This window comes from Salvelinus fontinalis, chromosome 5 (assembly GCF_029448725.1).
Source record: "Salvelinus fontinalis isolate EN_2023a chromosome 5, ASM2944872v1, whole genome shotgun sequence".
Lineage (NCBI taxonomy): Eukaryota > Metazoa > Chordata > Actinopteri > Salmoniformes > Salmonidae > Salvelinus > Salvelinus fontinalis.
In genome coordinates this window covers 6388189-6415013 of record NC_074669.1, presented here as the reverse complement: position 1 = coordinate 6415013, position 26825 = coordinate 6388189, and the positions used below count along the sequence as shown (strand labels likewise).

General features: G+C 40.5%; 1 protein-coding gene across 1 annotated transcript; it reads left to right on the top strand.

Annotated features, from left to right (window-relative positions):
• The first annotated feature begins 8750 nt into the window (after positions 1–8750).
• Positions 8751–12544, top strand: LOC129854985 (proteasome subunit alpha type-1-like). The gene is made up of 10 exons (XM_055922205.1): positions 8751–8850; positions 9825–9869; positions 10030–10131; positions 10544–10647; positions 10772–10860; positions 11024–11094; positions 11244–11373; positions 11579–11658; positions 11877–11981; positions 12261–12544. The coding sequence occupies exons 1-10, from the start codon at positions 8848–8850 to the stop codon at positions 12318–12320; spliced, it is 789 nt and encodes a 262-aa protein (XP_055778180.1). The 5' UTR covers positions 8751–8847; the 3' UTR covers positions 12321–12544.
• Positions 12545–26825: the final 14281 nt, after the last annotated feature.

Below are 26825 nucleotides of genomic sequence, written 5' to 3'. Positions count from 1 at the left end.
TGAAACAGGATTGTAATGTATTTGAGAATGTGTGAAAGTGTTTGCTATTGCCATAATATATTTGGTATGAAGTTTTAGTTTTCAGCTTTCTTTAGCGGTGTCACTGCATTGTAGCATACTCTATTCTCAGATTTCAGTTCTTTAGTTATATATTTTCAGAAAAAGTAATGCATCTGCTGCATCCAAGGGTGGAGGTGAAGACCTTGAGGGAGGCTGCAGAAAACAACTTTCAAATGAAATGAAATATTCAGAATTCGCTCTGCCATTTCCTGGTTGCTAAAATTCGAATGGCTCGTCTAAATTCAGTTTATGTGACAAAACAAGCAATGTATATCATTATACCATCTAAATCGCTGTGACACTGTCAAGCTGCATTATGACCATCATAATCATACAAGCCAGATAGGCCTCTCACGTACATGATCTTATATCAGTCATCAGTCACAAAATGAGTGTCTTGCCCTGCACCTGAAATCTGCTCCTGCATTCATCCCAGTCATCAGCAACAGAGCATTGAGGTAGGTATGTGGTTGTAGTTGTGCAATTACGTGTGTGCAATTACAATGATAATTTAATATGGTCAATTTCAGAAAATGTTATATAACATAAACATAATGTTTACAAGTAGGCTATGGTGTAATGGAATGGTTTGCCTTGTGTGGTAGGTTTTGCGCTTTTTTACACTTGTAAAATAAGACGTTAAAAAAACACAATAGAGTCATGACCATATTATGACAAGTTATGTCTGCTCTTATGACATATTATGACATGGTTATGACCGTGTCATAACGTGTTATGACGCTAAGTGTCATGTTCAACTACCACCAAGCTACAGCAAAATGTAATTCAATTACTAGTTGAGCTACATGTAGTTCACTACTGCCCAACACTGTAAGTTCTACACTTTTAAAAGATAACCATCTTGCTTTGGGGGGCTGATATTGCAGTGACACCACTGTGCGTTTGGCTCAATCATCCCAATGCAACCGGAGAAGAAATCTTAGTGAGTCAGAAGCCAGGATGGAGGCAGCAATTCTCCTCAAGGAAACTTGGCTCCCACGTTTGGAGCCATTTCAGATTCAATCACACTTGATCAACTTGGACCGAGTCCTTCGGTATTTATAGAAAGTTAAACGGTATGCGGTTATGAAACATGGCAGAGGGCCAACGTCTGCAGTCATTTCTGCCTCCACAGCAAAGCTGAGAGTTAAAAATGAAGGAGTATCCAATTTTTCTGTACTGTGTATTTCACTTCCAAAAGATCTGGTCTGCAGAACCAGGTTGCTGATTAATTGGAAAATGCAGGAAGACTTTACATTAAGTTGTTCTCATATCGGTGTAATAACCCTGTAATTACTACAGTAATAACATTATATTAACATGTTACGTGGTACTTTAGTAACTGTATTATAATCACATAGTAATGGATATTGAGCCTTGTAGAATATTTAAAAAACTATTTAACTCCATCATTGTGCAATTACAAAGCAATTACTGAAATAATGTGTAATAACAGTGTCGTTACAGTAGTAATAAGTGTTATTACACAGGTATAAGAGCAGCTCAATGTAAAGTGTTGACAACAAATTTACTCTACGTAGGCTAACTATTGTTTTGATCAAGGGGAGAAAATGTATCATATTTGTACTGTTTTGTGTAGTCCTGGTGTGAGCACGTTCATCTTATTTCTATCTCTCGTGTGTTTTTGTTCCACTTTATTTTATAGTACTACTGATATTGGTTACTGCATTGTTGGAAAAGAGCTTGCAAGAACAGCATTTCACTGTACTTTTGCACGTGACAATAAAAACATGACATTTTAAACTACTTGAGGTGCAACCTGTTCTTCGAAGAGAGGACCTGGAACAATCTCTACACCTTCTGAGTTCCTTGACATCCACGGTCGCCATTCACTCCCTTCTGTCGGGTATTTTGCATCTCTTCAGAGGAAGGCAGCCAAAGCAGGAGGCGGCTTGAGGCCATCCCACACTTCACCTCTGACCTTACTCTCTCGCATCTCTGGTTATGTCACCCTCTTTGACGTAATTGAGTCTTGAAGCTAATGGCTCAGCCGGTGTGGCAACAATGAAATTAATACGCCATGTTCAGATCTAGCGATTGCATTATCCCTCATTACTGGGAAACGGGACAGTTTGGCCAATCAGTCAAACGCAGTGAAAGTGCTGTCAATCGTAAAAAGTAATTATTGTGACATGATAGATTCTGAAGCACAAGAGCCCATTAACAACTTTAATGAATAGATTAGCCGAAGGAGCAGCCAGGTAGCTAAGGAACAACACTTGACCACTCGCCCCCCACCTAACTCTTGCGACACCAATTCATAGCATTAGATCTTAGCAGGCTTGTATGATAACCGAGACCGTTATTATGAGGACATCGACTGATAACTTGGTTTGTGAATCCCTGGGCTGTTATTCAGAAAGTGTCTCAGAGTAGAATAGCTTATGTAGGATCAGGCGCCGATATACAGCGCCTTCAGAAAGTATTCACACCCCTTGACTTATTCCACATTTTGTTGTGCTACAGCCTGAATTCAAAATTGATTAAATGGATTGTTTTTACCCCATAATGACCAAGTTAAAACCTGCCCAGTCCTTAACGATTACAAGCATACCCATAACATGATGCAGCCACAACTATGCTTGACAATATGGAGTGGTACTCAGTAATGTGTCATATTGGATTTGCCCCAAACATAACACATTGTATTCAGGACAAAAAGTGAATTGCTTTCCCACATTTTTTGCAGTATTACTTTAGTGTCTTGTTGCAAACAGGATGCATGTTTTGGAATATTTGTATTCTGTACAGGCTTCCTTCTTTTCACTCTTTCATTTAGGTTAGTATTGTGGAGTAACTACAATGTTGTTGATCCATCCTCAGTTCTCCTATCACAGCCATTAAATACTGTAACTGTTTTAAAGTCACCATTGGCCTCATTGTGAAATCCCTGAGAGGTTTACATCCTCTCTGGTAACTGAGTTAGGAAAGACGCCTGTATCTTTGTAGTGACTGGGTTTATTGATACACCATTCAAAGTGTAATTAATAACTTCACCATCCTCAAAGGGATATTCAATGTCTGCTTTTAAACATTTTCCCCCATCTACCAATAGGTGACCTTCTTTGCAAGGCACTGGAAAACCTCCCTGGTCTTTGTGATTGAATCTGTGTTTAAAATTCACTGTTTGACTAAGGGATCTTAATTGTAAATGTGGGGTGCAGAGATGAGGTAGTCATTCAAAAACCATGTTAAACACTATTAATGTACACAGAGTGAGTCCATGCAATTTATTATGTGACTTGTTAAAGCACATTTTTACTCCTGAACTTATTTAGGCTAGGATTAATAAAGGGGTTGAATACTTATTGACTCAAGACGTTTCAGCTTTTCAATTTTAATAAATTTACATTTCTAAAAACATAAATCCACTTTGAGATTATGGGGTATTGTGTGTAGGCCAGTGACACAAAATCACAACTTAATTCATTTTAAATGTAAGGAGTAACACAATAAAAGGTGAAAATTGTCAAGGGATGTGAATACTTTCAGATTAAGGCTGAGATTCAATCAACTGCAGAAAGTGGATTTCTGCACGGCGCAATGGAAATCAAGTGTCATCTCCCTCCATAACAGACACGCTGCTGTGCAACTCAAACACAACTTTGAAAGCAGAGAGTGGGAATGTGCTATATGAATTCTGGCCTGAAGTTTTACTGTCTACCACAGGTATCAAAAGTACGTGTAGATGACAATGCAATATAGTGAAAAAGGAGTCTCCACATGCTTCAATCAGATGCAATGTCAGTGTTCATTTGCTAAGTGTTCTGGCTGTTAAATGTCCTATAGTAAATTCATGAGTTCATTCAAAAGTGTTCCAAGTGCAAAGAACATACTTGTGATCAGGGTTAAGCTTTTAATGTCATGGATTGTACTGTATTTTCCCAGGTCTGTTCCCACAATACTGATGGACAACGATCCCTGTCCTGGTTTGCTCTCCTGCTCAGTCCTCTGCAATGGGACATGGTCCCACTGTGTCAGAATGAATCCTTCAGTCTCTCCTGGATGACATTATATGCTCAACGAAGGGTATGAAACAATCCCTAACTCCTCATATACCTTGAATGTTCCTTGAATGTGTTTACTAAAAAACATTTTGACATCTGTGCTCTATAAATATGTACATAGAACATGAATGTGAAACCTGCCAAACAGACATGGGTAGTGATTGGAATCAGTTATTGGGTGTCAATTCAATAAGTGCACTATGCTGTGAAGCCATTCAACATGTACTGGCTAAAGAGAGAAATACCATGCTCATCGGAATAGATAATGATATTAGAGGTGCGCTAATCTCTCATGGACAGACTACATATTGAGCATCAAATAAAAATGTTTTATTTGACACATGCTTCGTAGACAACAGGTGCAGACTAACAGTGAGTCCCGGATTTTCGGGTTATTCCAAGCGGATTCCAAAATTTGTCCAACTGGGGATTTGCAACCCTATTTATAAACACAGTATTATTGTTGATGAGTTACACTATAGTGAGTCTAAGGAAAATATAAGATACTGTGCTTCACAGCAGATTGACTAATGACACATTCCTGAGGATTCTCATTTCATACCCAACCCATACAGGCTGAAAACCCAGCTCATAGATTTGTTGTCAAACTCCAGAGAAAAATTTGTGAGAAAATTGAAGAGGCTGCTCATAAAGCAGATGAAGTGGAGCCAGGAATCTCTCCCGTCTCCAAAAGTGACCTCTCATATTAGCTAATCCAAAATTACAGTATCGGATGAGCAAATGCAATTAATGTTTGAGCATTTGCCGGGGAGCAAGGGAAATACTTTGAGTTCAGTAATGATTTGACGTCTTCTTGCTTCCCAGACTTGGCATCGACAGATTTCTCCATCTACACTGACAATGGAGGTTGAAGAAATAGATGGTGTCTACATTAACTTGGGGGAGTTGTGTTTTGTCTGTCAGTGCTTGTTGTGTGATTATTTTGTTTGAAAAGCCAAGAACCTTTATGTGAAGAAAGCACCAAGAAGTAGGTGCTACAATAGGCAGGGACATCTATAAGACGATTTGATGTGAGAATGATGACAGTTCAATGACAAAAGCTTTCTTTTTATCTGAGGATAACACTCCCCCTTCCCCTCTCACCAGTCATATGAGTAACCTTGCCAGGAAATTACAGTTGTGATAAACATCCTAGCTGTCACACATGAAAAGCACCTGAGGGTTTGAAACACTTGTTTGGAGTAATTCACTCTGACACATCAAAAGACCTCCCTAGATCATCCTGCCCTTGATGTATTGGAGTCCTGCCGTGGAATCTCCCTCAATGGACCGCTCCCGAGACCACCTGTTGATTTCCGATTAGACCGCACGCTCACATCATGGTTGACAGGCAAAAAGGGGAGGAGGCGGGGACTACCCTCTCCTCCTGTCTCTATTTGACTGGATGGACACTGACGGCCCAGAGGCTAGAGCCTGCCAGTCACACCTGTCAGAGCAGAATCAGAGCAGCCTAGAACGATAGCACATCAAAAAACACATGATGTCCCACAAAACACCACACCACACACATAAGAGCCATCACAGCTGTCAGTCAGAACCTCAAAGGCCAGATGATTCAGGGGAGAGACAACATGGCTGTTTATCTACATACATGAATCTCAATCAGGCATTGTACAATGTATTGATCAGATCAAATGACTAATTATAGATCACCACTGAGACACAAAGGGACAGTTAAAGAGCCTCCATGTGGCTCTGGACCATCAGGTTCCTGGCCCCTGTACTAAGACAATCTGTACTGAGACAATCTGTACTGAAATCCATATAGTGCATGAACATCAAAGTGACATTTTCTTGATTCCATGATTCCCAGCACGAAATGTATTATGGGGCTTGAAAATTGTGAAATTGAAAATGTTTAGAAATTATCTACAGCAGTGATGTTTTAGGGGAACACAGAAAACATCAGATAAGGAGGCATTTTTTTCTAACGAGGAAGCATTTGTCTCATGGAAAACGAGACATGAGAACGAATGAGGAGCACTGAGAGAGGAGAGGGACTATATATCTAGAAGGCTGAACAACTGAACCCTGGTGTCTTCAGTCAAACAGTCAACTTCCATCATTGCTGCATGACCTCCATGCGTTTCCCTAGTCTAGGGGATTGAGCTGTATAAATGTGTGACACAGCATGAGGTTCGCCACTTATTGGCTAGCTATTGTTAGATCCAAAGGCTGAGTGAATATGCAATCTATCTGGCTCTCATATTAGTAAGTGCTCCACAATGGGCTCTTCCTGGTTTGAGACAGAAGAAGCCTTTTCAACCATTTACCGCCAAAATGCTGTGTAAACTCTTTGAGAAAACGCAAGGAAACGGATGGCAAGATTCTGCATGACTCTCAACGCCTCCACCACCTGCTGCTGCGTGTCCTGACATTTAGTGGAAAAAGGAAAAGGCAATGAATATGTATACATGCTCATAAAACCTATTGAGGAGGGCTTTCCGTTCACTCTGTGTGCTGTTGATGACCCTTGACCCGCTCCGTGGTACCTGCCAGCTTAATGCATACTTGGCAGACCGGCCCATTAGTCCAGCTGATTCCCAGGCTAAACACATCGCTGGCCTATTTTAAGAAACAGTGGTGTGAGATGAGGGCATATTTAGACACATTTAGTCACTCCGGATACTCTAGCAATCCATATCTGGAGGCACGTACAGGTCCACTGCTGACGCTGATGTCATCATCTCTCGCTCCAGTGAGTCGCTGGGAGGACTAAGATGCACCTCTGAGGTCCAACTACAACTCCAAATCATGAAAATGCTTGACTTTGTCTGTGATGACAATGACCTTAGTGATGAGGGTCAAAGGGCCGGAACCCCACAAGGGCTTCAAAAACATATTCAAGCACATTTTGAGGGACAATTTTTCTGGATTTGTGGTAACACACACTGTTGTGTCACTGATTGAGATAGCTAAGTACAGTTGACAATGCACTGACGTATTTCTTTTCCGAGACTTGGTCTGGGTGAGCAACCTTGCTTTCGTCTTCCCAATCCATAACGCTACACCTTTAAACACCTCTGCACTCCTCCTCTTCCTTCCCTGCGTGTGAGGACTGGCGGCGTGGCTTGGACCCGTCACAGAGTGACTCAGGCCACTCTTCCATTTGAAAAATTAAAAGGGGGCCATTTGGCAGAGTTAAATGAAGCCCTGGCGAAATATGCTGAGCTCAGCACAGCTCCTAGAAGCTCAATCACAAAGGAGGCACGCTGACGTAATGGCCACCACTGCATCTGCCTTGGCAGGGGAGGAGGGCTCGTCAGCACAGCTCCCTTAATTAATCTCCCTCCGGATCAAGGGTACATCAGATATCATTAACAGAGTCTCGGCTCTCAGTGTCCAGCCGTTTCAACCCAAATAAAAAAAGACAGGGTGGGCGGAGAGAGGTGGAGAGTGGGGAGAGAGGGATTCAAAGAGGGATCAAATAAACCCTGCATCCATGAGCCTGTTCATGTTGTATACTACACTCAGCTGTGTTCACTGCTGTTATGACAGGCTTACAGAGCATGGGTTGTGACCATGATGCTCTTGTTGCACATTGTGAATCAAAAGTAGCCTACACTGTTGTTAGGCCTATCCCTGCTTTGATTGGAGTGATGCAAGTTTATTTTGGTCTAGTTATTTTTCCTTCGAGAGTCATTTTGTCTATTCAGAATGCAACATATCCAGGTTTAATTTGATGGCAGCTCAACACTACTGAATTGACAAGACCTCTTTTTTGTAGCTCTGACTGATTTAGCCGGACTTAGTGATAAAACACCATTCAAAGGAATTCTGTACATTGAAAATGAAATACAAAGCATTTCTTGCAGACCTGTCCTGACTTGAAATAGCAACCCTGCAGATTGAGGAAAAACATGACTACCTGACCTATGCCATAGTCCCCTATAGAGAGATTGTAGTACTGTATACTTCATAAAATAAGAAAGACAATGTATAGCGTAATGAATCCTATTGAACAAAATAACTGTCAAAGCCAACCAGTCAAAGAAAAAAAAAGTGGACACACACACACAGTATCAGTTTACTGTAGCCTGTGATGTAAACTTCCAATTTACTGCTGCCATCCAGTGCTCATCTAGAAACACTGCAATTATGTATTTCGTTGCAGAAAAAGAAATGTTAAAACAAAATGTTGTTTGCTTTTATTACTGCAAGTAATATGTCATTCCAGTTATTGCAACGTTCTGAGAACCATGCACATACTTTCTGGAATGGATTTTAACATCAATCAAAATCAAAATTGACAGGAATCATTTAAATTAAACAGTAAAATTGCAAGTCTTTGGTCAAGTAAAAAATTATTAACGTTTTCAATCTTTGCTTACATCAGTGGTAAAATACCCAATTGCCATACTTTAGTAGAGATCCAGATCAGATGCAGTAGGGATGACCAGGGATTTTCTTTTTATGTGCGTGAATTTGACCATTTCCTGTCCTGCTGACCATTCAAAATGTAACTAAGTACGTTTGGGTGTCAGGGAAAATGTATCGAGTAAAAAGGACATTATTTTATTTAGGAATGTAGTGGAGTAAAAGTAAAAATTGCCCAAAATATTTATTTTTTTAATAAGTAAAATTACTTTAAAGTATTCCTTAAAGGCTTTACACCACGGGATTGGATTTCGAATTTTAATCTACTGGATGGACTTCTGAGATCTACTGCTTTGCCTTACGTCACAGATCTAGGGAAATAAATCAATCCAGAGTCACAGTTCACCAAGCAACAGCAGAGATGGTAAGAATGAATAAAGCATGCATTTTATTTTACGTTTCTAAGCGCGAATGTTGCTTAATAAGTAATACAATTAATCGCATTTATTGAATGGCAAAAGTGTTCGATAATTAAGGATCCTAGCTAGAGCAGCTAGCTATCACTCGTTGAAAGGATATTAACCTTACGTTAGCTAGACTAGCTTAGCACAAGTCTATGAGCACAACAGAGGAAACGAGTGCACTATGAGTAAGCACAAAACAGCAAGCATCTGGAAGTTTATAATTATGCACGAGCTAGATGGTTAGCAAACTATCTCAATAAGATTAAATAAATAAAAAGTACTAGCCTAGTTAACAGTTAGTTACATAGTAACGTAACTAAGTTAGCTAATTTTAGATGGCTAGTTAGCTACCTAACACAGCTAGGTAGCTAGCTATAGCGTTAGCTAGCTATCGTTAGCCAGTGTAATGTTGATTGTTTCACTTTCGTTTTTTGACTGCCATAAAGGTTACCCAACTTTGCCGAATGCCATTGGTATTTGCAGTCAACCGTCCTTACCTATGGAGTCAAAGGCTGATTGAAATTGCATGGTTGTTCGCGGTGCTGTCTTCCAAATGCTTGCAACAAGCTACTTTGGGGCTTGAAACAAATGTAGCTAGTTGTCATACCTACCTCTAAAAGTTTCAAACGTGTTTGACGTCATGAGAGGTGCACCCATAGAGGTCCTATTCTACTGACTGAATCTGTAGGTGCACCCCCATGCCAGGTGACTGTAAACAAAGCCACAAGATTGGTTGCTTGATAGCTTGCGCTATAATTTATTTATAGCAGTACAATACCATAGTCTAGGGTGGCAAACACGTTCTGTGTCGTTGTTTTTTGGTAGATAACTTATCGCAATGCCAGATAACTACGTAAGTAAAACATGTAATGTGTATTTCTTGACAAATATACCGTGAAAACGTTGACACTACTGCCTTTTTGTCTCTCTGTAGTTCCGTAACCAGTACGACAATGACGTCACCGTATGGAGTCCTCAGGTAAGGGCCATGTTGCCTTATGAGAAAGCGACCTTACAAGGTACTCACTACAGCATTAACATAACTCAACGGACAATGAAAATGATTCTAAATGTTTGGGGAATGAGATTCCCTGCAGTGTCTCCCAAATAAGGTAACATTATCAATGCACTTGTTTCAGGGGCGCATTCACCAGATCGAATACGCCATGGAGGCGGTGAAACAAGGTTCGGCTACAGTGGGGCTCAAGTCCAGAACCCATGCAGTCCTGGTTGCTCTCAAGGTATTTCCCAGTAACATCCCACTTCTATTCTACACTGTGACAGCTTTATTTTGTCAAGAGTTACATAGGAGCTACACCGAGACGTCAGGAAAAGTATTTTTTTATTTTATTTACCTGCTACACTGGATGCGGACATGAGCCACACTTTGCAATCTAGAAAATAGAACCAGAGGGTAATTTTGTGCTAAGTAGACGGTGCTCCTATGCCCAGGTTTAATTTAAATGAATAAGAGCGCCTCACCCTCAGCAAAAGTTAAGTTTCCGGTGTGCCAGGCCAGGTAAGATACCCTGGGATGAAATAAAAATGTGGCTGTCCCACGGTTGTAGTACCTTACTCTTGACTAAGTACTTTCTACACTTGCAGTGACTATCAATGGGCTGTTGAGTGAGACTGTTCTGTGTTTATCCACAGAGAGCCCAGTCTGAGCTGGCTGCTCACCAGAAGAAGATCCTCCATGTTGATGAACACATTGGCATCTCTATTGCCGGGCTGACTGCAGATGCCAGGCTCCTCTGGTACCACACACACACACACACGCACACACATCTCGTGTCTAGTTGCAGGAATACCATGACTTCGTATGCAAAGTGTATCCACTGTAATCTGTGTCAAGATTTCCCCTTCCTTCATCCTTGACAGTAACTTCATGAGGCAGGAATGCCTGGACTCCAGGTTTGTGTTTGACAGGCCTCTCCCAGTGTCGCGCCTCGTCACTCTCATTGGAAGCAGTATCCTTTGTCGTGTTTTCACATATTCACCTCTAGAAGCCTGCACCGGCATTCCAATCAATGTTTCAATGTCAAAATGTACACTTTGGCCTTTTCATGAGTTAATAGGTGAGGTCAGGTTTGGGAATTGGCGTGCTGTGCTTTAGACTTAACAGTCCCTCAGAAACCCAAATCCCCACACAGAGATATGGAAGAAGACCCTATGGTGTGGGACTGCTTATCGCTGGCTACGACGTGAGTTCTCTTTGTCATCTTTTTTTAATGGAAACTAGGTCTGCTGATGAAGGGGTGTAACACTCTAGAAGTAGTATGTGATTCTTAAAGCAATACTAATTAGTAATGTGGAGCATCTGTCATTCTCTCCATATGGTTTCTTCTTGTAGGACATGGGGCCTCATATCTTCCAGACCTGCCCCTCTGCAAACTACTTCGACTGCAAAGCCATGTCCATTGGAGCCCGCTCCCAGTCTGCCCGCACATACCTAGAGAGAAACATGAACACCTTCCTGGACTGTGAGAGCATGCACACACACACTGTATTTGTAGTTCTCACAAGTACTAACACAAATACATACCTGAGGGCACAAATGCATGTCTACTCAGACACTTACTAATAAAGTAGATACCGTTTGATGCTTGTTAACTGTAGTACCTCACACACATTTCAGCACATGCTCTTTGCATTTATCACTTTGTCCATTGCATTGTCTGTATTTAGCTAATCTGAATGAGCTGATCAGGCATGGTCTGCTTGGGCTCAGAGAAACACTCCCTGCTGAACAGGACCTCACGACTAAGGTAAGCTGCTATGGCTCAACCAACTGATCTTACCCCTCCTTCCCTGCTGAACAGGGCTGTGTTTATTAAGTTATGTAACAGAGCATGTTTTGCTACATTTATGATAAAATTTGTATTTCTCAGTCCAGTTAGTTCCTCCCTGTTTGTCGGTTTTCTTCTGTTTGGTGCCTAATGAACACAACCCAGGCCTTTACTGAGTAGCTCTCCCTGCCTTTCAGAATGTCTCCATCGGTATTGTGGGGAAAGACATGGAGTTCACCATCTACGACGATGATGACGTGGCTCCTTTCCTCGTGGGTCTAGAGGAGAGGCCACAGAGAAAGGTAGGATTCGGCTTGGAGCTAACAATGGATGTAATTTGAGGAAAGTGGTTGGATTAATGCTAGCCTGGAACCACACTGAAACAGAACAATTCATTTGGAATCCAGGGTAGTATAATGCACCCTCAAAGATATTTGTATATGTAAATATATTAGAGTGGTTAACAAACATGACATCACAAAATTGCCTGAACACATCAAGTGTTGGAATTGTCATAACGTTGAACGGTAGCCAATCAAGACGTGGGCCACTGCTAACCTCTCCTTCTGTCTGTCCTTTAGGTCATCCAGGCTGCAGATGAGCCTGCAGCAGACAAACCTGATGAGCCAATGGATATCTGAGACTTGGAGGACGCAGAATGATTACACACTTCTTGTCACACTGCGGTGGCCAGAAACCAAATCCAACAAGGCACCACTCACTGGACTGCAATGGGGAAATTCTGTACTGTGACAATATGCCACTTACTGAAAACAAGTGAATTGTACGCTTTCTGCTAATAACATTGGATGTTGCTTTTCTATTGGTAGAATGTTAAATTCTATAAATAAAACCTTTTTTCTCATTTGGTGCCAATGTGTTTGTTTGACACATACTTGAGACTTATTTTTTTATTTTAAGGTTGTTGGTTGTCCAACCAGGAGATATTCCACAGCAGTGACTACTTTTTTATAACATTGGCATACAGGTTAATCAATAGTGTATAAAAGTGAGTTTTTCTTCATAACTAGTGGTCCAGTGTTGCATTATAGCCATGAAGTAACCAGGGATGTGAACATTTTGATTATCAGTATCTCAGAACTATGCTTTGTGTAGATTGAACCTTAGTCCCAAGGTCACCAATTATCATTTATACTAAGGTTCAATCTATGCAAAGCATAGTTCTGAGATACTAATAATCAAAGTTTTCACATCCCAGACCAAGTGTTTTATAGTGAATCCTTTCATTACACATTTGACCTCACCTTAAAAGGAAACTGGAGTGCAGAGCATCAAAATCCTGAGACATTAGAAGAAATGTAGAAGTTGCAATTGCAGATATGTTCAGTCACAACTAGCTATTTGAATACATAAATGATATAACTATAGGTAGTAATTAGTCTGATCATGGGTTCTGACTCATCACAATTTACTTATTTCAGACTTTTTTTGCTTGCGTGCCATTATTTCTGGCTAGCATAGACCATACTTAGAGGGCGATGGCAAAGACAGACCAATCAGAACACGTCTCTTTGTTCAGGCTTGTGATTGGACTGCAGATAATCTTACAGCGCAAAGTCCAGATGGGTTTATGCAGATTGAACTTTGTAGTCTTTAATTTTCTTCACACAGACATGTAGAACCAGCTAAAGATCAATTATGTGACTCATTTTTGACAAATGTCAGAGCCAAGGTCTCGAAGTTCTAGATAAATTTCACATTGATTCTAAAAACAGTTTATTGCACTAAGGACAAAAAGAATCCTTAAGTCCAGAAGTGCAGGGGCACAATACAATCCCAATCAGTCAGTTTACTGTAAGCACATTGTGTCAAAGGTATTATTCAATGGTGGACTCCTTAACCAGACACTGGTACAATACTGTGGGTACTGTATGACTTCTGCTTCAGACTGTCACTTAGCAAGAGAAGGGATACCATCTTTCTCAGGTGGAGCTTTTTGCTCCTCTACTCTGTTACAGACTGGATAACTGCCAGCCTTCATGCTAGGGCCCATCCAGTATTGAAGCTTTGAGAGGCTAGAAAGAAATATTTATTGACAGACGTACTCAGACTTGTTTGCAGGTTGCACTCCTCTCTCCCAAGTATAGGAAGGAATTTAGGGAAGAATCAATAGTGTTTCCTTGTGGTTATTTCTTCTGCTTCTTGTTTCATCTAAGAACGGCCAGTTTATGTTTCCGTTGACACTATCCTTTTCCTCTCACTCCAACGCCATGGACATCTTTAGTGTGTACTCAAGCTCCTCCCCTTGCTCCTCTGCAACACCCATCTCATTATCAGCCACACCCAGCTTGTCATTGGCCCCACCCTCCTCCCGGTACATTCCTTCTTTCTCTACCTCAGTCCCTACCACATCACACTTAGCCCCACCTTCCTCATTCCCAGTGGATAAATCAGCAGCTCCCTCATCAGTACTCAAATCAGACCCTGCCTCAGCTCCACCTTCATCATCCTCAGCCCCACCCTCCTCCTGGTCAGCCCCACTCTCGTTGGTCGTCTCTGGCTGCTCCGCAGTGCAGGTCGCCTGGGAATGGTCGCATCCACAGAAGGGCTCTTCCCAGCATGGATGGGGATCTTCTGGGAAACCTAATTCAACCATGGATACATATACAGTACCTAATAAAGTTTCCATTTCCATTCATCGTCAGTCACTTTGTAATTCGAGCACATACTGCACAGTCCTCATCAGAAGCACTAAACCCTACTGTATGTTACACCAAATCTGGTATAGCTCCATATTGTTTTATTAATTTACCTTGTATTATTTATTGAATATTCTAAACATACTTGCAGTGAAGCCGCTCAATAACTACATCATACCAGTCATCCAACAGATTCCCATTCAGTGACACACAGAAGCATCCAGGGTCAATGCCCTGCTCAAGGGCATATTGACCGATCTACCACCAGACCAAAAAACATTAACCCAAACCTTCCAAGATCCCCCCACAGTACCCCAATAGCTGTCCCTCAACCATTCGAGAGCCCTCCCAGGAAGAAAATAAAAAATACAATTAATTCCATTCTCCAACTCCCAAGAACCCCCCAATGCACCAACAACCAAGAGAATGAACTACCGGTAAAGAGAAAAAAGGAAAAGACAGAAAAAACAGCAAACAAAATGTTTTTATTTTTTAAATTAAAACAAAGGACATCAAGGACAACTGAAATCATAACAGCAATGCCAACTGTATATGTTTGTGTGCATGTCTGGCACTATTACATGTATGTGTGTGTTCTTGTATGTGTTTATTTGAATGAGAGTGTGTGTATATGCATGTGTACAAACACCTGCACGGCATCAGCCTCAGGCAAACCGGCATTAGTTGTAAAAACACTGCCACTTAGTGTACTTTTTATTATGTTTTATTTGTACTTACATTTTTTATATATTTTTTTACTTTATCTTTGACCATCATTCTATCTCTCACACAGCAACTCTACTCCCACTTGTCTCCAATTCCACACCAACCCTAAGCCCATCCCATTCATCTCTGCTGGCCACCCACATCCTATTTATGCTATTTTTATTCCTCTGCAAGTTTTGATCCTTTATATTGGGTAGACAGACCAGTTCCCTACCTCCTCCCACTGCCACCGCCTCCTTCATTTTTGGGGCAATGCTGTAATCAATTGGTTGTACTCTTGGATTGAGCAGACCTTTCAGTACAATTCTGATAACTCCATGAAGGACATAACTCTATCATTCCAATTTACAGTATTATTTAAGAACAAAATACAATTTTCAAATATCTTTCCCATAAATATAGGTATTTTATCAACCAGCACATTTGAATTCAGCCATAATATTTGTTGTAATATTTGTTCTATTTTTTCTGGGGGATGAAATTGAAATTGTAGCCGGCTCTGCAATGCTTGTTTGAAAAAGAGAGATACTTTGAAAAAAGTATAATTTTCAATTAATCAAAAATGAGACATGCACAAAGGCAAAAAGGCCATTTTTAAACAATGGATGACCTTTTCTTAGTAATCTACTTGAAAACCATTTAGGGTTCAAATAAAACTTTTGAATGAGAGAAGCTGTTAGAGAGGTTTAGTGCTTTTATTTTTTATAATCTCAACCCACCCAATTCATATTCATTTTATAGATAGGCACGTTTTATTTTGTCTGGTTTAGCGTCCCAGATCAAGCGAAATATTTTTTGCTCAAATGAATTGAAAAACAAATCATTAGGAGTAGGCAGCACCATAAGTAAGTGAGTAAACTGAGATATAACTAAGGAGTTAAATCAGGGCAATTTGTCCATAAATAGACAGGTATATACCTCTCCATGGTTGCAGGATCTTGTCTATTTTTGCAAGTTTTCTATTGAAATTCATTGTGGAGAGCTTATTTATATCTTTTGTGATATGAATACCGAGTATATCTACTTCACCATCAGCCCATTTTATAGGTAAACTGTAGGGTAATGTAAAAGTTGTATTTTTAAGGATCCAATACGTAATATTGTACACTTATCATAACTAGGTTTGAGTCCAGAGAGTACAGAAAAGTTATCTTTAATGAGACATTGCAGGGATCTAGCTTGCGGACTTAATATAAAACTTGAGTCATCGGCATACATAGACACCTTTGTTTTTAAGCCTTGGATTTCTAATCCTCTAATGTTGTTATTGGTTATTATTGTTATTGATTTTAATAGCTAGCATTTCGATGGCCATAACGAATAGATATGGAGACAGCGAACACCCTTGTTTAACTCCTCTTGACTATTCAAAACTCTATGAGAAGTAGCCGTTATTTACTATTTTATACCTGGGGTTGCTATACATTATTTTTACCCATTTTATAAGAGAATTACCGAAAATTGAAAAAAATCCAGGCATTTATAAATGAAATCCAGTCTTACTTTATCAAATGCCTTTTCAAAATCCGCTATAAATACCATTCCTGGCTTCTTATATGTTTCATGATGTTCTATTATTTCTAGTAGTTGTCGTATATTATCTCCAATGTATCGTCCATGTAAAAAATCTGTCTGATCAGGATGAACAATAACTGGTAAAGCCCTTTTAATTCTGAGTGCTATGCATTTTGCTAGTATTTTTGCATCACAACATTGGGTTGTAAGGGGCCTCCAGTTTTTTAGATAGACTGGGTCTATATTTGCCATCTGGGTCTTGTTTTAATAATAGAGAAATCAGACCTTCCTGCTGAGTACGTGACAGACTACAATTTCTATAGGAGTAGTTAAAATATACGTCTACCGGTGTGCCATCAAGCCCTGGGATTTTTCCAGACTGAAAGGATTTAATAGCCTCAAAAAGTTCTTCCTCTGTAATTTGGTCTTCGCACTGATCTTTCTGTACATTTGTTAATTTTCAATTTTTTATATTATTTGGAAAGAATTCCTTACCATAATCTTCATTCAGTGGTAAAGGATGAGAAGGAAAAGAGAACATCTGCCTAAAATAATTAGCTTCCTCTTTTAAAATATCATTCGGAGAATCAAAGATGACTCCGTCTTCAGTAACCAGTTTCTGTAAATTATTTTTGTTAGCGTTCCTGTATTGGAGATTCAGGAAGAATATTGTGCATTTTTCTCCATATTCCATCCAGTTTGCTTTATTTTTGTAATAGATTATATTAGATCGTTCTTGAATAAGTTCCTCAAGTTCTTTTTGTTTATCCGCTAACTTATTTTGTATCTCTGTAGTATCATTTTTATTGCTATCTACCTGTACTATTAGTTCATGGATTTCCCTTGTTAGTCTTGTCTCTTTAGCCAGAAACTGCTTTTTTATTATTGAATTGAATGACCCCTGAAGGTACATTTAAAGGTATTCCAAACGAGAAGGTGATTTGCTGAACCTATATTATATTGGAAAAATTCAGTTATAAATTATTTTGTCTTAGTTAAAAATAAATTGTCCTCCAGTAAACTTTGATTAAATTTCCAATATCCCCATCCACGTGGAAAATCAATAAGAGTTATGCGAATGCCAATTAGATGATGATCCAATCGCATTCCGTCTCCTATTAAAACTTTTAAAATCTTTGATGCAAGAGAGCAAGAGACAAGCAAGTCAAGACGACTAGCTTGATTAAGCCTCCTCCATGTATATCTCACTAGGTCGGGGTTTTTTAGTCTCCAAATATCCACTATTTCTAATGTGTCCATAATATTTGTGATTTCCTTAAGGGCACAGTGATGATAGTTTGTAGATTGATTACCTTTACGGTCCATTGAGGTACTTAACACTGTGTTATAGTCTCCTACAATAATGATTAGATCATTTGTTGCCTGTAAGTTCAATAAAATGGTATAAATGTTTTCGAAGAAGTGTGGATCATCCTGATTTGGACCATATAGATTAATGAGCCAAATCTCTTTTTTGTCCACTTTCATATTCAAAAGGATCCACCTTCTTTGCTTATCATTCCTGAGTATTTGCACATTCAGATAAAAACAATTATTAATTAATATCAGCACACCCTTTGAGATCCTTTGTCCATGACAGAAAATTATTTCACCACCCCATTCCTTTTTCTACGCAACTTCATCTAAGTATGTAGAGTGAGTTTCCATATTGTTGAGCGTGGATGACATATTCAGACAAGTCTTTAATGATGCCATATAAGCAATAAAAGTGCCACCGTGGTGTGACAACCATTAAATAAGCACAAAGGAAGTATCCCCATATAACAATAGATGTTGGGTGGTGGAGAAAAAGGCCCAGAAAGGGGTTCAATCCCATTATACCTTCCCAGCATTGGGCCCCCATCTCTGGTGGGACGACCCCCTCTGCCAGGCGGCCCTCCTGCATCACCCGTGTGATCTCTCTCAGCTGGAGAAGCAGTCTCTCCTCTTGGTCGGCACTCACCCCTGTCACCCTGCAGAGAGAGCAGCACATCACAGCCATAGGTCAGGGTCTAATCATTAGAATTCACCAGTCAATCAATGGGAGTTGCAATTACAGTTGACAGTACAAATACAGTAATAGTAAATACATTGTTCAACCCAGATTGTATTCCATTAAATTAAATTCCCCCCCAAAAATGTTCAATCAAATATTTTTGCCATGAAAAACCATGCGAGGTGGGAAAGGAATGACCCAGATAAAACCTTTTTTTTTTTTTAAGTTACACTTTGAATATACTGTATGTTCTTTCGTATGCAAAGAGTATGAATGAGAGAAAGACTGAAGGGAGAATAAATGAGAGAGTTGAGGAGAACGGCAGGTAAACAACAAACCTTTTAGAGCTGTAGCTGGCTTTAGAAACAATCCTCTCCATTACCATCTCTGTCTCCCTCAGCTTATCCTGCAGCTCCCTCAGCTTATCCCGCAGCTCCCTCAGCTTATCCCGCAGCTCCCTCAGCTTATCCCGCAGCTCCCTCAGCTTATCCCGCAGCTCCCTCAGTTTATCCCGCAGCTCCCTCAGCTTATCCTGCAGCTCCCTCAGCTTATCCCGCAGCTCCCTCAGATTGTATTCAATTAAATTAAATTCCCCCCCCAAAAAATTCTATCAAATATTTTTATTTGATGCAGCTGAATCAGCTGCAGAGAAGACGAGAGAGAATGAGGAGAGTGCAAGGGTGGGTAAATACTGTACTTTCCAGGCTGGCATTGTCTGAATTGAAGCAGAACTTTTTAGATTTCATGTTTTTGAAATTAACTATTTAAAAGTAGTACTATAAACTGTTGCTGTTTCTTTCTATATAATTATCAATCTTCTTGAAGGGGAAAGATCTAAGAATCGTGAGATTAGATTACGGAATACAAACACAGTAAGTCACTGATCTTTTCCTTCTGTCACGTTCCTGACCTATTTCTGTTAGTTTGTTGTATGTGTTAGTTGGTCAGGACGTGAGTTTGGGTGGGCATTCTATGTTTTCTGTTTCTATGTTGGTTTATGGGTTGCCTGGTATGGCTCTTAATTAGAGGCAGGTGTTTGGCGTTCCTCTAATTGAGAGTCATATTTAGGTAGGTTGTTTCACAGTGTTCGTGGTGGGTGGTTGTCTCCTGTGTCAGTGTTTGTCGCACCATACGGGACTGTTCGGTTTGTTTGTTCATCGTTATTTATGTGTAGGCTATTTTCCCTGTTCATGCGTTCTTCGTGTTTATGTAAGTTCGTCGTCCAGGTCTGTCTACTCCGTTTGTTATTTTGTTAATCATCCAAGTGTATTTCGTTTCGTGTTTTTTCCGTCTTGTTTATTAAAATATCATGTCTTCACAATCCGCTGCATTTTGGTTCAATCCCTGCTCCTCCTCTTCGGATGAAGAGGAGGAGGACAACGGTTACACCTTCCTGTTCTCTCCTCTCACCGAGGGAGATCTGAGCTCGGCAAGTACGACGCTCTTCACCTTTGATGTTATCTTTTGAGAACACAATAGGAATATGATTTAAACCTTGCTATAAATGTGTCTTTTGAACATTCAACACACCGATCATAAACAAATAGTTTCTGTGAGAATAGGAAACAATGGAGTTTGTGTGCATGCGTGTCCTCCTCCTAGTATATGCACACATGTTTGGATGGGCACAAGTATCAATCGAATGTATTTATAAAGCCCTTCTTACATCAGCTGATGTTACAAAGTGCTGTAAAGAAACCCTGCCTAAAACCCCAAACAGCAAGCAATGCAAATGTAGAAGCACGGTGGCTAGGAAAAACTCCCTAGAAAGGCCAGAACCTATGAAGAAACCTAGAGAGGAACCAGGCTCTGAGGGGTGGCCAGTCCTCTTCTGGCTGTGCTGGGTGGAGATTATAACAGAACATGGCCAAGATGTTCAAACATTCATAGATGACCTGCAGGGTCAGATAATAATAATCACAGTGGTTGTAGAGGGTGCAACAGGTCAGCACCTCAGGAGTAAATGTCAGTTGGTTTTTCATAGCCGATCATTCAGAGTTAGAGACAGCAGGTGCAGTAGAGAGAGAGTCCAAAACTGCAGGTACTCGATTCAAGATTAGTCTTCTATTAATTTTCAAATGCAAACTTTTGCCTTCAGCACCATTTCACATTTAAAATGCTAACATGCGAGAGAAAGTCAAACACAGACTTTCTTTAAAATGCCCATGACTATTGCATGTCGTGTGTGTACCCTATACCAACCCCACAACATCGCACCTTAAACAGGAGGCAGAGGAGGTAAAGGAGGATCCCAAAGCCATAGATGGAGATGATCTGCCCTGCCAGGTTGGACTTGCCCCCAGTCCCTACCCCTGTGCCACCACCACCCTTAGCCCTGGCCTCGATGTTGTGTGTCCTGGTGTACCCAGCAGCCCTCTGGCCCTGACTGTCCGGAACCATCTGCCTGTGCACCATGGGAGGAAAGCGTCCTGAACCTGCAACGCAAATGAGGTAGATAAACCTGACACTGTGATCTAATACGCGGGCTACACTGGAGCAACAACTTTATGCGCCCACATTTCTGAAGTACCCTGTTAAGGGGAAGGAGACAGAGGAGACAGAGGTGGCGCACCCGCTAACTAGTTAGCCATTTTTTTATTATTATTTTTTAATATATTTTATTTGCCTTCACCTCCCTTATCTCACATCACTGTATTGTATATAGACTTATTTTTCACTGCATTGTTGACTGTATGTTTGTTTTACTCCATGTGTAACTATGTGTTGTTGTATGTGTCGAACTGCTTTGCTTTATCTTGGCCAGGTCGCAATTGTAAATGAGAACGTGTTCTCAATTTGCCTACCTGGTTAAATAAAGGTGAAATAAAAAATAAAAAAATAATAATTTCACATCCGTTACACTCACCCCCCTTTCAACCTCCTCCTTTTCCGCAGCAACCAGTGATCCGGGTCAACAGCATCAATGTAACAGTATAACTTTAAACCGTCCCCTTACCCCAACACTGGGCGCGAACCAGGGGCCCTCTGCACACATCAACAACAGTCACCCACGAAGCAGCGTTACCCATCGCTCCACAAAAGCCGCGGCCCTTGCAGAGCAAGGGGCAACCCTACTTAATATCTCAGAGCAAGTGACGTAACTGATTGAAATGCTACTAGCGCGCACCCGCTAACTAGCTAGCCATTTCACATCCGTTACACATGCATAAAAAAAAGTTAATGCTGGAACCTATAATAGCTAGAATAATAAAGATATGTATAATTTTTAGAGCGTAGAACTTATCCTCGGTCTGTGCACCCTTCTTCCCTCCGCCTAGAAGCATTTTCGGAACCAGAAGAGCAACGCAGAACACCAGGCAAGATACGAGCGTAACGTTTTGAAATGTTGACATCGACATTGTTACATCCGCAATGTTGCTTTTGCAGAGAAATGTCCCAAAAAAACGACAACATTACACAAACAACTGAAAACACAAGAGGGTCATGTAGATGATGCGTGTCTCCTCAGCATCATGAATTTGTGTACACTTTCTTGTTCGTGTAACATTTGTTGTAGTGGATGTACCTCTCCAGAAGATGGCGCCAGAGAACCTTCATTTATTTCGACCAAATAGAAAGGCTGTGATGGCACTACATCCCCTTTGTAAGAAATAGCCAAATATGGTAAAATCGTTTTAAAAACTCTTTATACCTGCTATAATTACTGACTGTGTGATAGATTAGATCAGTGGCGATTTTAGCATGAAAATCTTGGTAGGGCAAAAAAGTTTAGACGCATGCCAGCAAAGCCACTACATAACACAAGACTAAACAATGCATTAATTGCACAATAACGGTGTCAAGCGGTGCCCACAAACTATTAGGGCCTACATAAATCTGTCCCAACAGCAGAGCTTTCTTTTCAGCTCCATGGAGTGAATCCTTACCACTACTACACCTGGCTATCAGCAGAGCCTTGACTGGCAGCAAAACAGTTCATAAAGCGTCGTTTAATGCCTTTTTACAAACATAGCTGATATGTTTGACCAGCTCTCCCTGACATATTACATCATTTATGCAGACATTTTTGGACTCACCTTTTAGTGCGCGGTGGTCCTTCGTTGGCAAATTTTGTCATCAAAGAAAGAGAAAGATTTACAATTCCGAGTTGGATGACCGTTCAAAATGTATTTTCCCAGTCTGAGAGTACTCAGTTGCAATGCTAGCGGTTAGCCACTGTCACCAATTCCTTCCAAACAACTCATTGTTGAATTTACGATTTCCAAATGGTTGTGTAATGTTTATGTCCAATGGCCGATGAGCACCGATACATTTTATCTATAATTTCTCTTAATTTTTTCTCTTCATATGACAATGATTAAAAAGGATTTGCCAGTAGATTGTCTACTTGATTTATGATGATGAAGATTTTGAAGGTATGATGTTCAGTCCAATCAAAGCTACTGTAGATGTAACATGATTTGACATCATGTTATCTGTGGCCAATGACCTTGAGCCTTCTTGGAAGGGCACTTTCAATCTAAGTCTATGGCAGGGACCCAAAGGGATCACATTCTTGATGTCTACCCTTACTAAAGGAGAGTGACGCAGTGTCCCCATAAGTGACAGAACACTGAGCCAATCACGGTGCAATGCTGAGCCAATCACGGTGCAATGCTCCTATTTTCTGCTGGTTTGCCCCATTACCATAGAAACACCTGTATTTTGGAGCTGCCTGTTTGTATGCGGATTTATTAACTCAATGATATATATTTTTGTTGCATTGTTTGCAAACTGATATGTGACACATATTAATGCCAAAATAACATGCAAAACAGGCAAGCCCCCACCTGCCCTGAAAGACGGGTCGCCACTGGATTAGATAATGGTAATACCTAGGGAAAGACCTAATTGGAACTGTCAACCCAGTGCGTTGAAGACTTGGTTGGGACTTTTATCAATTTGATTTGCTCACCCCCTGTGCCCTCTCGCCTCCTTTTGAAAAAGGTCAACGTTAATCGAGGACAGTCCGCGAAGAGAGTGAACATGGATGGAATTGTGCTTGCTTAAAATGAGACGGTCCTTCCCCACTCGCACGTCATGAGTCAAATTATGTTTACGGCAAGGGATCCCAAAATAAATGTGTAAACAAGTTAAGGTAGTTGTGCAAGACATTCTATAGATAAAACAATACGTAGCATATTGTTTTTAAACGTGTGCGTGTTTTTCTCTGACAAAACAAAAGCTGATTCAAAGGGGGTGGCAGATTTAAAACGATTCTGCAATAGGATACACACGAGTATTTTCGATGAAAGGTGGCTATCGAGGAGGGGAGGGCACTCTTCCGTTTGCCTACTAAAGAATTGACCCACTTCTCGATCACTTTATTGGTTCCGGGTCACGGAGGAGAGAGGGCAGGAGAATTTTTTACAAACGAGAATCTCCCTTGGTGTCAAGAATGTGCACCATCCGACCAGCCACTCCGTCACTACTTACTGTAGATTAGTCCAGCATTCATTGCCCCATAACATTCATTATGATATCAATTTTATACATTTACCATGTAGATACGAATAAACCACTGTCTGTGAATTTTCAGGGAAACTAAGCCACCCTATTCACACCACTGAGACAAGTCAATTTGTGCAAAGACCAGGCCAGCTGTATTGGTTACAGAGGTGGGACCAAGTTACTATTATTTGAGTCACAAGCAAGTTTCAAGTTGAGTTCCAAGTTGAATGAGTCTTATGTCACAAGTCCAAGTCCTGTATTCTGAGCAAGTCCAGTCACAAGTTTTTTCAAGTCAAGTAAAAAAAAATCTATCCATGCAGCAACTTGTTCAACTACAAATCTTTGTCTGTTCATTGAGACTACTAGGCAGCCATTTTCATTATTTTGTCTACAACACATTTTGATGATGTAATTGTGAAATGGGGACCATGTAGCAGTCTAAGGACATGACATCAGCAGGTTGACGTGCTCAGATGGTAGATTTATTTACAGGTCTTGGTGATCCAATGGTGAAAGCACCATATCATCCAAAATATACCAGTGCATTTACCAAATATACAAAGGCAATAGCCCAAAAGAAATAGCTTCTGTATCAGGCTTAAAGACATGCTCCGGTACTTTGGCAACTAGTAGGTATTTTTTAAACCTCCCGCTTTGCGCTGGATATGTCAATGTGTAGTTCATACATGCATAATCTATGAGCAAATTACTGTTTTACCTCAATTATCCACAAAATCCCTAGTTTGAAAGCGACTGTTTTCTGAAAGCTGTGTATTACCATTTTCCCTACATTTCCCCCCATGAGGGCCAACCCTCTAGCAATTTCGAGTTTTAGCCAATGTGCTTCAGCTCCTTGGCATTTGATGTAATACATCATTTTCTGGGACCACCTTTGGCTGGTGGGTGCTACTTTCAGAACTACTAGCTAAAAAGTATACAAAAGTACAGAAGAATCCCTTTAACCTGTCCTATCTGAATGGACACAGGTAGAGGGCAAAACTGCACATCCTCCCCTTGAGAAACCAAATCGAATCTGTCTCGTATAAGCACTTGGCCCCTCCCTTGGTCCATACAATTACCTAATTGGCAATTACAACTAATACAGTGCTTCTACAATATAAAATGCCATTTCTACATACATTTTTACATTGGTACATCCTTCTTAGTAATTTTGAATGAGTATTAATGATATTTTATCACCATTTATTAATGGAGAAATCATTTTATCTTATTCAAAATCCTGACTCCAAAGTGTGGCGCCCAGGCCACGTAGCCTATTTCTATGCGCGTTGAAAGGCGCACGCTCCTATTACACAGAACTTCTCACGAGTCTTGCAAACGTCCATGTGCACAAGAAACATAGCGCCCACTGAAAAGGCATTAAATGGGGCTAAATGAAAATCTTATTCAAACATGAAACAGAAACAGAAATGTCTACGGGTTGCAATAAACGGTACAGGGATGAAAAGCTTGCAATTATTGTAGGATTAGATGGAATATAGATTTACCACATATGCATTTAAACGTGTGAAAGCAGCAGCAAACATTTCAACATCGGAACAAGCGCTCTCCACTGGCGGGAGTTTGGAGAGCTCGACTTGCGCAAGTAATAATTAATATTAACATTCAATTCCAAATGCAAGCTTCATAAGTAGATTTCAAGCAATTTTGACATACCAAAACATCAGTAGGCCTAACCTCATTGGCCTAACCTAACCCCAGATATATTATTGAATAATGTCGCGATTGAGCAAGTTGAGGACACTAAACTAATTGGTGTAAACATAGTATGCCGCTATCGTGGTCAAAACATAGACTCAATGGTTGCTAAAATGGGAAGAGGTCTGTCCATAACAGGACAGACCTCTGCCTTCTTGACATCTCAGTCAATCAGACAGGTCCTAGATAATGTTTCACAAGGAATATTACCCAAGTGTGTGGTCATGTGAAGCAAATAGGGACAGGTAAAGTAGGTACAGGTAGGGACAAGTAAAATAGGTAAATTGCAGTTGGTCCAGAACAAAGCGACACGTTCTCTCCTGGCTCAAAGTTGAGAAGAGATTGATTGCATCACTATAACTGACAATAACTGATGAAATCAGAGCGACTGTGGTTGACCATGTTGTCAACCATGGGATGAGCATGAGGGAGGCTGGGCAACGGGTTCAACCAAATCTGAGCCGTTATACTGTTGCAGGTATCATCCGGATATATCGAAATGAGAACCGGTAAGTAACTATAAGTGCTGTAGTCTTACTGGTACATTAGCATGTACTGTACTTACATAATGAGAAGGATCTATCACTAAAACCATTCAAATGTTTTACAGAACTGCAAGAAAACCAGTATCTGGTGGAAGAAGTCAACTGTTCACCCCAGAGCAGGAGACCCACATTGTAAATATGGTCATTGCAAATAGCTGCATCAGACTCAGAGAACTGCAGGACCACATAAGGGCAGATAAAACCATATTCCAAAACATCAACAGAGTGAGTCTCTCTGCACTGTCTCGTCTACTGAAACGCGATAGAATTAGGATGGAGCAGCTGTACAGAGTCCCTTTCGAAATAAACTCAGACCGTGTAAAACAACTGAGGTATGAATATGTGCAGGTAAGCTGTACTATCCTATCATTGGTAGTGGATCTGGAAGTGTATGGTGCTACATCATATTGACTGTTCCCTGTCTTTTCATACTGTGTTACCTTGTTTTGTCTCGTCTATTTCAGAGATTCATGGAGCTAGAAGCAGATGCAGTGCATCATGAGTTAATATATGTGGACGAGGCAGGTTTCAACC

Coding starts and splice junctions, on each gene's coding strand:
- LOC129854985 (XM_055922205.1), top strand. Junction 10,132..10,543: donor CAGTCCTGGTTGCTCTCAAG/GTATTTCCCAGT, acceptor GTTTATCCACAG/AGAGCCCAGTCTGAGCTGGC. Junction 11,982..12,260: donor AGGAGAGGCCACAGAGAAAG/GTAGGATTCGGC, acceptor TCTGTCCTTTAG/GTCATCCAGGCTGCAGATGA.